Here is a 12401-nt window from a genome sequence, read left to right as displayed (position 1 = left end):
ATTCTACCGTCCGCGATACGATGTTATTGCCATTCTTCCTTCGAGAAGAAAGACTCGCTCGATTCGATCCGAGCCCCTGGCTAGATATTGCGCGTCTTCGCGCTATCACCGGATTCAGCGTTTCATGCGATCTCGCGGTCTCTTCCATTTTGTGCTATTTTCTACCGAAAGAAAAACTTGGCCGACTTTCGCGAGTCCTTTATTTCTAGACTACGGATATTGCCCGCGACATAAAAATGTTCTAATTCAATAGCAAAAGACAGAAATAAGACGGAAGTGTGTTTTCTCTTTTAGCAATTTCAATAAATTGTATAGAAGGTATCCAATCTTCTTTCACTTTTCTAATATGTTTATACAGTCATTTCTATACATTCTTGTAATGAATGCATAAAATACGCGGTCTGTTTATTTTATTGAGAGAGCTCGATTTTCATTTTATTTTTAGCAATATAATCAGGAATCTGTACAGTGGAATTTCTCACCTTCCTAAAAAATGCAAATTCGTTGTCGATTCATATCTAACGGATGTGCTTTTACGTACATGGGTTTCTAAAAAGGGTTAAGGTGTTCAAATTTTCCTTTCATGCTAGAGTTTGTTGATAGCACTTGGTGCAGAACCAAATTGAGAGAATTTGAATGATCTAATTTGATTCGGAACTTGAGAAAACTCTTAAAAGTACCACTCCTCTTTTGGTTCTATATTCTTGTCGGTCACACCGCATGCGAATCTTTAATAGTAAAGTGTTCTCGAATTGCTTGATACTTGAAAGAACATAATTGAAGGAGTGCTACTTGAAAGAATGTACCTGAAAGGATCGTACGAACCGTATAATTTGTCAGATCTCTAAAGCCACGGTAGCACTGCTAGATTGTGTTCAGCTCATTTTCACTAGCCGGCGATCATACTTTCAAATGCAACAATATCTCAAGTACTATGAAACAATATTTGAAAGACTCGACAACGATCGAGCACGTATCATACGTACATCCTACACAGAAGTGACGTGCACAACCACTGCTAGAGTTTGCTATAATTATGTTCGACATCTATTTTCCATTTGAAATTATGCTACATTGTATTTCACTTTTGCAAACTCTGCGCTGACTAATGTACAATGACCGACGAAATTTGATTTACTAATACACGTAAATGAAAAGGCAGAGTAAATAGGTGATACAATACGATCGTAGGTGTGAACGTCGCGTAAGCAGCACCAAGATTCAACAAACAGTGAATGAGATTTAGCTTGCAATTATTGTTTCACTTCGCGACACGTTTGACGAAGCATTCCCACCGGACAAAATGGCGGCGACCGCCGCCATACACCGAATTAAATCCGCTGAAATTCCACGAAGCGAATCGTAGTCGATTCGCGGCAGTAATAAATACGAACTTGACGGCCACGTCGATCGGCTGCGCGAGGCGACGTAAAGGCAAACGCATTATCATAAATTATATCATCGTTGGGAACGCCGGCCAGCACAGCGGCGCAGTGGCAGCGAAATCAACTGTAATAATTCCACGGGGATTTGGCCGTAATGGCCGGTCCCCCCGTAAGAATCTTAGGGGAGCCGCTTATACGTGCGTAGACGTTCTCATTGTGGAGCAACGCCACGCAAATAACGGGCTTTCGTCCGGCAGGAGTTTCACTTTTTCAGCGGCAGGTATACCATTGTCAGGTTAAAAACCTGCGGCCAGGTGACAGTAAAAATCTTTTCAGGCTTCCCGATGTCGAGGAGTGGCCGTCGGCCGAGAATCTATATATCACTTTGCTCGATGGAGTATCGGAATTCGTTTGGGGACATCGAAAACGTCCCATAAACACGTCAGGCTATTCAAGAATTTTACGGAAGATTCTATACATGGTAATTTAGGTCGTGTTCTCGAAAATTCATTGTCTTCTTCGCTATCATTATAACCGTTGTAACGCGTAAACAACATTTGTGGTAAATCGTGATACTTATCACTTTTAATGAATAAATGATAGACGTAAGAATTAATACTATGAAACGATATATATTCGTGAAATATTAATTACGTTATTGTTAAAACATGTTCTCTAATATAGTACAAAATACGAAGCGTTTACATACTTATGTGTAGGAGTGTACATCATTTGCGGTACATCATTTTATGTAGTAAATCTTTCGAATGTCACATGAAGCATAGTTTTGTAATTTCTGAGACAAGGTATTTATCATTCCAAGGCAAGAACTAATCAACTTTTAAGAAGCATCTTAATAATCTTTTATATACCCAACGTAAACATAATTATCCCCACAGTGTTCTTCGGATACTCTTCCAGCCAATCGTGTCCCTATTGGTTTCACGACATTACGAGTATATGATTTTCTTTGTAGACGATCCTACTCTTGAGAGAGCTTTTAGTATATAGCAGTGATCTACTGCAAACACTTGTTAATTTATCCTACTCCTGACGAGCACACAAAATTATGTAGCTTTTCAACTCAAAATATTTCAAAGAACGAAGAGACAAGAAGAGAACACCGTGATCGTTCAAAATCGTCAGTTAGTTAATTATTTTTAAGACTAGATAATAAATTAATTAACTATCACCAAGGAGATAGACATTCCGCTACACTATTCGTATCACAACACAATCATGAACAAGCGCACATATTATGCAGGCCATTCCGCAATTGTTGATAGTTTGCGAATATCACGCGCGGTTTTTTCTTCTTGCGGATGCAAATGGGTTAAGAATGGGGACGTCCGAACAACTGGCGTTTCGGCCGATCGATAAAGCGTGCACTGAAACGGAAGACTTAAATTCCAGATTCCTTCTCGGTGGTAGCTGTAAATTTTTGGCAGAAATTCGACTGGTCGAGCCGGGGCGCGGTTAATGCGCTTAGAGTAGATTCGGATGAATATAAATACCGTGTCAGGCGGGCCGGCGGATTTTTCACCGCTGCGCGGCGTGGGAGGGGGATGCATCGAGGGGATCGTGATTAACGACGCGGAGGTCTTGCATCCACGCCCCATTCGATTTCGACAATTCACGGAATGCAATCATACCTCATGGCCGGCGTTTCGTGCGGGTCATCGGTTGACCTTCCTCCCTTTCTCTTTCTTTCTCGCCCCCCGAGCTTCCTCTCTCTCTCTCTTTCTCTTTCTCTCTCTCTCTTTCTCTCTCTTCTCTCTCTTCTCTCTCCTCTCCTCTCGCCGCACCACCCCGGCGCGGTACCACCCGTTGCGCGAAATAACGAGAATGGCGGACCGTAAGATTATTGCCAGTTGTGCTGTTCGTCCGGCGCGGCGTCAGAGAACTTCTGGGACCGACCCTGAGACGCCAAGGTTTGGCGAGTGATGGACGAGTCTGCGCGGAGACCGAAAGATTGAGGATCGGCTGTCAATCTTCCGGCCCGCGAGCGACGAACAGAGATCGCCTACCGCTTGTATTCTTTCGGTGCTCCTCTCTTTTTTCTCCGTTCGGTTAATTTGCTGCTCGATCGACCACGTTTATTCCCATTCCGTTGTCGAATTCGACTGGGACTTCTCGCGTGCGTCACGCTTTTGTCCGGACAGTCAACGGACGACTCCCGCAGTCACGCTGCACTCGCGATTCGCGTCGTCGCGAATTGCGATGCGTCATGGGGTGTGAGTAAGCTTTTCAATCCTGATTTCAAATATTTCGGGGATAATGACAATCGTCAAGTGGCACTGCAACCTGGCGTTTTTATATTTGGCCCGATTTCTCGGTTCGTCGTATGTTCGCTTCTTTATGGAACTGTTTTACAAGGACGGGAAACCATCGTGTGCACTGTTTAAAAATTAGGTTGCAGGCAAATTTGTACCTAACTGCTTCTGAGATTGCTAAGGGGAGTTATTTTCTTTGGAACATTGATTTCAGAAACTCATGACAAATGACGTATCAATTTCTTCAATTCAAATCTTGAAACTGTTGAAACAGTGGTCACATGATATTTAATAAACGAGACTATGAAAAATGTAATATTCTTTCGACCCTATGGAATAGTGACTATACTGCAGGTAGAATGTATTTAAAATAAGAACTCTCAGGTGAAATACAATGTCTAAAGGCTTGCAAAGAACTAATGAGCTCGATACAATTGTTCGCGGCACGAGATCTGGAAGGAGCTGATAATAAAAGTGAAAAAGTGATCGCACTAACCGGGGACAGAGCCTCCTGCATGTGCAGGGGTGCGTTGTCGGCCTCGTCGGTGCAAGTCGACATTCTCCTGCGCTGTCTTCCGCTTCTCTTTCCTCGCCGTATCGTGGCGTCCTGTAGGATCAGCTTGTCACAATGTAGCGGCGTCGTCGGCGTCTTCTCGGCGCGCCGATGGCCCCCGTGTGTATCCCTATCGGTCGACTAAACTGACTACTACGCGAATCGAATGACTCTATGCATGGGGTAGCGTATCACAGGCTGCAGTATGGCACGTCATTAACGGAGGTCTGAGGAGCATGCGTCGAAAGAGGACCTGTAAACCAAACAGACAGAGCGGACAAGAACGAGAAAGAACAAATGGTCTGGCGAGTCGTTGAACCGATCGATCTTTCGAAAGAAGCGGACGTCGGAGTAAAAAGATGCAGCGGCTAATCTCGGAGGCTCGGTGCTCACGCGCGCGAACGCGCGCGCGCGCGCATGTATCGTGTTCCGATTGCACAACGTGCAATCAGTGGGACCAGCCGGGTTCGCCGTGTTCCATTCATTTCAAACTGGCTGCGGAGCACGTCAAACTGGAAACGGTTTCGCGGTCGCGGCTCTGATAGACAGGTGTAATAAACCGGCGTCGAAGAGACAGACAGACAGACAGACGGACGGACAGACGGACGTACAGACAGAGAGACAGACGGACAGGCCTGGCGAGAGTGAAAAGTTGAAACAGAGAAACACGTTCCATTCGGTAGTCCCTTCCTTCCCTAAACACCATGGAGATGCCCGTGGCTTCACCGGTAAGGGAGGAACGAAGGAAGCCGTTGAACCGGCCTGCTATCGACGAACAAGAACAACAAGAAGGAGGAGAAGAATAAGTCAAGCTTAACAGGAAGAGCCGGGAGAGCCGCATTTTTGCCGGGCAAGTCAGGTTGACGTCCTGGCCGGAAGAACGAGATCGCGGCGGAATCAGGAAGGCCATCGGGTAAGGCGGCGAAGCGGCGTGGTGGCGCGTGTTTGCCCGCCTCGGGTGTACGCGCGACCGCGAGGCGACGCGACGCGACGCGGTTCCGTCGCGCGCGGACAACACCGAAGGAGAGGTTGAATAGCAGGTTCGATGGTTGATTCAGTTATCACGTGGCCGGGCAGGCCTGGTCTCCGGCTGGCCGGGAATCCGTTCGGATGTTGGCCAAACCAGTCGGACACCACGAATTCTACATCTTCAGCGCGCCGCCGCGCCGCGTCCAGGTGGATAGTTAGCGAAACCAGTTGGTTCCCTCTTCTCTCCTGACTCGTTCATCTCCTCCTACTACCTCCGCTTCGACGCCGCGACGCGGCGCTTGAAGGAGGGCAGCAGCCGCGTAAAACTGGAATTCAGCTCGCGACCGCTACCGACTGACGGATAGACAGGTGTAATAATAGACGTAACCAGCAGGTCGGACCATCGAGAACGAACGTTCCGCGACGGACAACTTGCAGAACGGTTTTCAACGGGTGGTTGTAGGTGTCCCCTATTCGGTGACGGACTCTGCAGAACGGTCATCGTTCTCTTCGATGGACAGTAAATAGTGGAGATCACGAAGCAAGAAAGATAAACCGGAAAGCAAGAGGAAGATCATCAAGAACGAACATTCCGTAGCTAGCTCATGATCCGACTGTGCTATCGTAGTTCCGTCTGCTAATCAAAAGCAAAACCTCGAGGAATGCGCAAGATAAGTACAATGTGTAGAAGATGAGCCAGGGGAGGCAAGAGAAAAACCATTGTAAACGAACGTTCCACGTGTTTAGATGTCCCCTAGTCGTCGTTGGATTCTGGTGAACGACGATCGTCTTCCTTTGAACCACGAAGAATGTGAGAGATATGTTAGGTGTACCGGAGAGCTAGGGAGAGACCATCGTTAGATTCTGGTGAATGATCGTCATGACGAGCGAGATAAGACCTTGAAGAATGTGTAAGATGAGCCAAGTGTGCCGAAGGGGAGCGAAAGAAGAAGAGGACATCGAGAACAAGCTAGCCAGAGGGCAGTATTGCCGTTTGACCGTATCTTTTGATGACCGTTGGACTCCGATGAACGATCACCGTTGACTTCGGTATCCGAGGTGCAAGGAAGACAACGAGGAGGCGCGAGATGAGCTAGACCCGCAGAAGGTGAGCAAGAGAACAAGAGAGAACGAGAGAGAGGGAGAAGAAGCAGAAGAGGGTGGCGGGAAGTAGGTAGGTAGCCTACCTACTACGCGGAAGAAGGAGATTGGGGCGACTGGGGAGAAGGAGTAGGTACACCAAGCCGGTATACAACCGCGGACCGGAGACGAGAAGCCAGAGGAGCAGGTTCGGCCGGTCTAACCTGATTCTCAAAGGGAACCCTGCATCAGATTGGACCCACCTCCGTGGGTCCGTTTGTATTTCAAGTACCTGTACTCCCTCGCGTCGCGTCAGTGGACGATGCCTCCGGAGACGGAGGACTCGCCGAGCCAAGAGGAACGAGAGAGCCTCTCCTCGGTAGCCTCCAATGATCACCAGCGAACAAACTGTCGTTCCGCGGCTCTGACAGAGTAGCCACCGCGTGCCACAACACTCGCGGTGACCGTAGTGCGGGCCTGATCGCCGGACCAGGTCGCCTAGTGATCATTCTCAGTGATTTCGATAGTGATTATCAAGAGACACCAGTGAAAGTTCTAGCATCCCTTTTCCTTTAGGGTTAGGGAAGGGTCGTTGGATCTGCCATAACGCGAGTCCATGTCGATTCGAGGCTATTGCTCGGTTCGCAGACACCTTTGTCTCGTTCTCGACTCTCGTCGGCTGAAGTCGAAGTCGAGCCTCGTTCGCTACCTGAGGCTTCGCGGAGGCGGTGTCCTCCGGTTCAGTGATCCGGGAGTGAGAATCAGTGGCGAGTTTCGGTTGTGGGAAAGGTTCTTGGTTTCCGAACCAAGGCGCTACGTGGGCTAAGCGATTAACACGTGTCTCTCGAAAGAAGAGAGACACAAATGAAGGCTAGAGGTAGAGATAGACAGAAGGTGAGAGGGGAGAGGAGAGAAAAAGATAGAGAAAAAAGAGAGAGAGAGAGAAAGAGTATCGGTGTGTCGACTGCGTGGACCATTCGAGAATGTTCTCGAAATGCCTGTCGTTCCTCGACGCCGCGTTATATAAACTGGAGGAGGGGGGAAAGGAACGCGTTGCATTCGGGGCGACGTCCATTAGTGGATACCATAAACCGGGGCCAATTATATTCGCTGTAGGGGCTTCCATTCACTCTACCGCGGCGCATATGCTAATCGTCGCCGATTTCGCGGATACATGCAATCGTTGATCGAAAAGAGCGAGAAGGAGAAAGATAGGGTAAAGACTGAAGAAGAAAAGAAAGACACCCGGCAACCCGCAATTTATTCGACCGTGTAATTCGATTCTGCGCCCGTATATCGCGAAACCGTTCCAGTAGAAAAAATAATCGGCGCGCTATTCCTCCGTCATCTCGAGTTGCGTAGCAGTAGTACCTTCTAGTCGTCTCGATTTTGTAATAATGTTCGAACGGTAAAAGGATCGAGGTAGGTAGGTAGGGAGACAAAGAGATCGATCCATTCAATAATGCAGCGATCCGATCGCCGAAGGGTTGGCCAGCCCGAGAATGATCCGGTGATCCTCGGATGGTCCCCGAGCGTCTCGACGATCGACTTGTTTACCGGCGGGTCACCTGCGCGTCACCTGTGCGTCACCGCGCAGGTAGCCGGTGAACATCCGCGGCGAGGAGGTCGGTCTCCTCCGAGAGAAGCCGGAGACAATACCGTATTCGAAAAGAGAGAATACTCACTTCTCCGTGGGAGGTTGGTGGGGGGTGGGGGTAGGTGGCTCGAAAAACATGGAGGGAATATTCGCTGCGAGAGAAGAAATATATCGTGGCGCGTCCGTGTGCTCGTCGAGTGCTCTTCGCCGATCGGTAGCTGTATCGACGTACGTATCTATTTATCGTTGTGCGTCGGTGTGAAGCGGATGATCTGGTGCGCGCGGTTGTAGTACGCGTGTGTGCATGTAGTAACGTGGTGAGTGGAAGAAGGTGGTATAGAGAGAATGGTAGGGTGGTACGGGGGTGCTGGTGGGGTGGGGTGGGGAGGGGGCCAACTACAAACTACTAAACGTCCCTCCTGTGTTCCGGATCACATCTCAACGGATGATAGTGTCACCACCTTCGCCGCGGACCGAGGCGTCCCACCGCGTATTTAGCGGTTTCGTCGGGGTCGGAGCTCTTCTTCTCCAAAGGGCGCCCAATCGCGGGAGCCCTTTATCTCTCGTCACCCTTTTTCAACAGTCTTTTCTCCCGATTTAGTTTCGTTTCGCTCCACCTCGCGTACGTGTCTTCCTTTTCTCACTTTTGTTTATTTATTTGTCCGAGTTCGAGTCCACTGCTTCTCCCTCTATCTCTCTTTGTCTCTCTGTTTCTGTCTATCGTCGTGTTCTTCGCGGGGACACAGAAGAACACGGATCACGATCGATCGAATCCTTGCTCGCGTACCGTACTAGCACCGTGAACTCACAAAATTTTCACTCCGCGGCACCGCATTCTCCTCGTTACTCTGTTCCGTCGCGGAACGTGTCGCATCCGTCGAACCAGTCACCGCGGTATCGTTCCTTTCGCGCACCACCCCTCTTCGAAACGAGTCACGAGGAGGTTTTTTCCAAACCGGATCGGATCGTCTGTCCGCGATTCACACTTGTACACCGGCTTCAGGCACACGCGCACGCTCGCCGAGACTGTGGCGACGGGAACGACGACGGTCGCGACGACAACGGCAACGACCACGACCGCGTCGAGAACGACGATGACGATAACGACGACAACAACAACGACAGCGGCGACGTCGACGACGGTAACGACCCAGACCGCGACGACATCGTCGCCGGGGATCGAACGCGATCGGTTACTTCACCGCGACCGAGGAACAGCGTGAACCACCCGATGCTCCCGCAGCTGGATCGTAGATTCTGATGAGGGTGGAACGATGCACAACCCCGAACTGTACGGCCCAACAGGTAGAATTAAACCGCCCAAAGTTTGGGCAGCCGCTGCAAGCAACAAACGAACCAGCCTCACGGTGCTCTCTCGGATCGTTCTCTCTTCTCTCGGGATACGGCAACATGGCCGCCGTCGCCGCCGCCTCCCAGCATCCCGCTCTTGGCTCCGTGTCTCGTGCCCCCCTCTCTTCTCTCCTGCACACACACGGCAACGATTCTCCGTCTCCTTTCCTCCGTAGAGACACGTTTCTCCGTCTCTCCTCCTCAGCCTCCCTCGCTCCAGAATCTTCTCCCTCGCTCTCGTCCCGGCCACCTATATCCTTCTCCGTTCGCTTACCTGGCCACCCTATGACGCCTCCCCATTTAGGTTCTTTCTCCTTTGATCGGCCGTCCTGCTCCATCCCACACGCTCCTCTCCTCTCTGTCTCTCTCCGCGTCTCGCCGCAGGTGTCCCGCTTCCTCTCGCCTTCTACCTGTAGCACCGTCTCTCGACGTTACTCCCACTCCGCCCCGAAGAGAATCCAGCGATAGGTATATACCAGCCGCGGAGTGGTGGCGAGGAGAGGGCCTCCGGCTCCTCTGATCTTCCGATCTCTCTCTCGCTTCTCCGTTTCGTGCGATCTAGACGTCTTCGTCTCTCCGCTGGACGTCTCGGTAATGGCTCAGGTGAGACGCTAGAGAAGGACGAGAGCATTGAAACAGTGGAGAGAGGAGGGATCAGGAGACAGGATAGCCGGCGCGCAGGTAGCTAACGGGGAACAAGGACAACCTGATCAGGCGGGCACGCGGGTTCGATAGAGATGAAGCTAGCGTCTCTTACGGCGACCTGCGCGGATACAAACAGAGCATCGAGTCATCGACGAGGCAGCCAGGCAGCCGGGGCTCTTGGCCACCCGGCATTATCGTGTCTCCGCCGCGTTCTCCGTTGCTCCTTGGTCCTGGCCGTCCGCTCCTCGTCGCTTCTGCTACCTTGAGAAGGATACCCGGCTCCGTGGCTGCGCGAGAGCAACGAGGACGCTGCACCACGCACACCTATGCTCCGAGTATTATCGTCTGTTCGCGTCCTCGTCCGATTCATCCGACCGGGCTTTCTCCTTTTCCGTCTCGCTACCTTGAGAAGGATACCCCAGAGCTGACTCTCGGCTCTCGGGATAGATAGGTGCCAAGGGGAGGGGGCGAAGAAGGACACTCTGCGTGTACGTAGATTATCGTAATTCTCCCCTCCCGCAGAGGGTCCGCAGCCCTCTTTGGTCCCTCGCCAAGAGCGTTTGATACAACCGAGCCCCGTTTTCTCTCGGCGCGTTACCACCTTGAGAAGGATATCCAGACGCCGCCGCGTCGGAAGACGTCCCCGCGGACGTCTAAGGTCGCGCGCAGCATACACGGCCGGAGCTCCGGACATCAAGGTGAACGGAACGGCGGAGAGGAAGGCACGTGTGCGTGGCTCTGCCCGCGTTTATCGATCGGACGAGGAAAAAAGAATTCTTTGGCTCGGTTTGGTTCGGCTTCGACTTTCACTTCGTCTTCTCTTTGTCCCCCACCCCCCACCCATCCCCCTGTTCGACACCGGAGCGTACACACGCTGAAGATCCGCAGGGTGGGGCGCGATCGGGGAACGCGGCTGGTGAAGATACGAGACGCCGTTCCCCTCTTTTATCGAGCTTTTTATCGGGCTCGGTAGTAGGAGAAGATTCCACCGAGACGTTCTATGAAGCTGCTCTTGACTGGTAAAAAATGACACCCCCTAGAAGAAGAAGGAGACCAAGAAAGCGGTGAAGAAGAAGAAGAAGAAGAAGATGAAGAAGATGGCGAGGAGGAAGAAGAAGACGCAGCGAAGGAGGGGACGAAAGGTAGCAGAGGGACGCGGAAGACCGAAAAGGAAAACGATGAAGCGAGACGCACCGATATAGGTACAGACACACGTGCGTGCTATTGATTCCCCGTTGCACGGACCTCGCTGCGAGAGTATATAGACACGCAGACGACGAAGAGGATCGAAGCTGCCGTTGCTGCTGCTTCTGCTGCCGCCGCCGCCGCGCCGCCGCTGCTGCTGCTGTTGCTGCTGCTGCTGCTGGGCAGCTAAGAGCGGAGATGGACTCCGGGATCGAACGAGTGAGAGAAGTCGCTGTGGGGGAAGGGATGGAAAGAAAAGGTTGAGAGGATATGAAGTGAGAGAGAGAAAGAGATAGAGCACTCTCTGAGGTGCGTGTATTCCGATAGAAAGAGCGGGAGGGGCGAAGGAGAAAATAAGCGAGCGAGACAAACGTCTTCAGCGTCCCTCCTCTTTGTCTCTCTCCCTCTCTTTCTCTCTTCATCGCCTCGTCCGACCGTTTTCTTTCGGCGCTTCTCGCCCCTCTCTGTCCGGCTGCCTCCCTGTTTGGTCCTCTTCGACCGCGCACGAAGGGAGAGATTAAAAAGAGAAAAGGGAGGAGTTGGAATTAAAAGAGGAAAAAAAGTCCGCGGAGTGGAAGAGCGAGAGGGAGGGATCGGGGGAACGTGGTGAGGAAGCGAGACGAAGACTCGTGAAAAATGGGCAGCCAGCGAGAGAAGACAGCCTCGGGCTACAACGCGCGATGCGACCCTGCTCAGGGAGGGATCCATCCGCTCCTCAAAGATATATAAACTTCGTATAGAGAGGCGCGAGTCTCGCGTGGAAATTATTCTCGCGACTGCTCCTCTCTACTGGACACTGAGCGAGAAAGAGATCGTGAGAGAGAGAGAGAAGGAGAGAGAGAGACGACCGAACGTTGTTCCACCGCGATGTTTAGCAGGGAGTAATTAGGGGATCGCCTCGTGACAGCGCCGCAGACCGCAGCCGATCATTTGAATACGCACGCGTTCCCGTGAGAATCGTCGTCGCCCTGGTCGTTACGCGTGCACGTACCGCGTGGGTGGTTGCACGCAACCGCGTGGGCGGACCGACGAGAGCAACGAGGAGGAGAAACGCGGACCAGCTACAGTGGAGGGAGCGAGCCGCGCGGCCACGTTTTCGAGTCGACTCTTTTTCGTCGACCTTGACTTTTTTCCGCCTCCGATCGAACTCTCGCGATGGCCACGACGTGGAACCACCGGGACCAACGGGGTGCAACCGGGAGGAATGACTGCGTATTAATCGCTCGGACACTTTTCGGGGGCCGGCCAGCCGGCCCGTGATTGAAACATGGACTGATTGGATTTTGAAGAGCTGCGCCGATCTGCGACGCAGCTCCGAGCACTTCCATCCTACGGCCCACAGTGATACTTCCTCCAAAATGTTG

At 51.5% G+C, this 12401-nt stretch overlaps 1 protein-coding gene across 2 annotated transcripts in view; it reads right to left on the bottom strand.

Annotated features, from left to right (window-relative positions):
• Grh (grainy head) overlaps window positions 1-8352 on the bottom strand; it is a 180406-nt gene extending 172054 nt beyond the window's left edge. For both annotated transcript variants that reach the window (XM_078178519.1, XM_078178521.1), the window contains exons 1-2: window positions 7946-8352; window positions 4155-4464 (exon numbers count right to left, since the gene is read on the bottom strand). In XM_078178519.1, the coding sequence (XP_078034645.1) occupies window positions 4155-4217 (63 nt within the window). In that variant the 5' untranslated portion in view covers window positions 4218-4464; window positions 7946-8352. The remainder of the gene's footprint in view (window positions 1-4154; window positions 4465-7945) is intronic.
• Window positions 8353-12401: the final 4049 nt, after the last annotated feature.

Source organism: Augochlora pura, chromosome 4, assembly GCF_028453695.1.
Source record: "Augochlora pura isolate Apur16 chromosome 4, APUR_v2.2.1, whole genome shotgun sequence".
In the NCBI taxonomy this organism is placed as follows: domain Eukaryota; kingdom Metazoa; phylum Arthropoda; class Insecta; order Hymenoptera; family Halictidae; genus Augochlora; species Augochlora pura.
The sequence above is the reverse complement of the archived record's forward strand: the minus strand, read 5'-3'. Positions and strand labels throughout refer to the sequence as shown.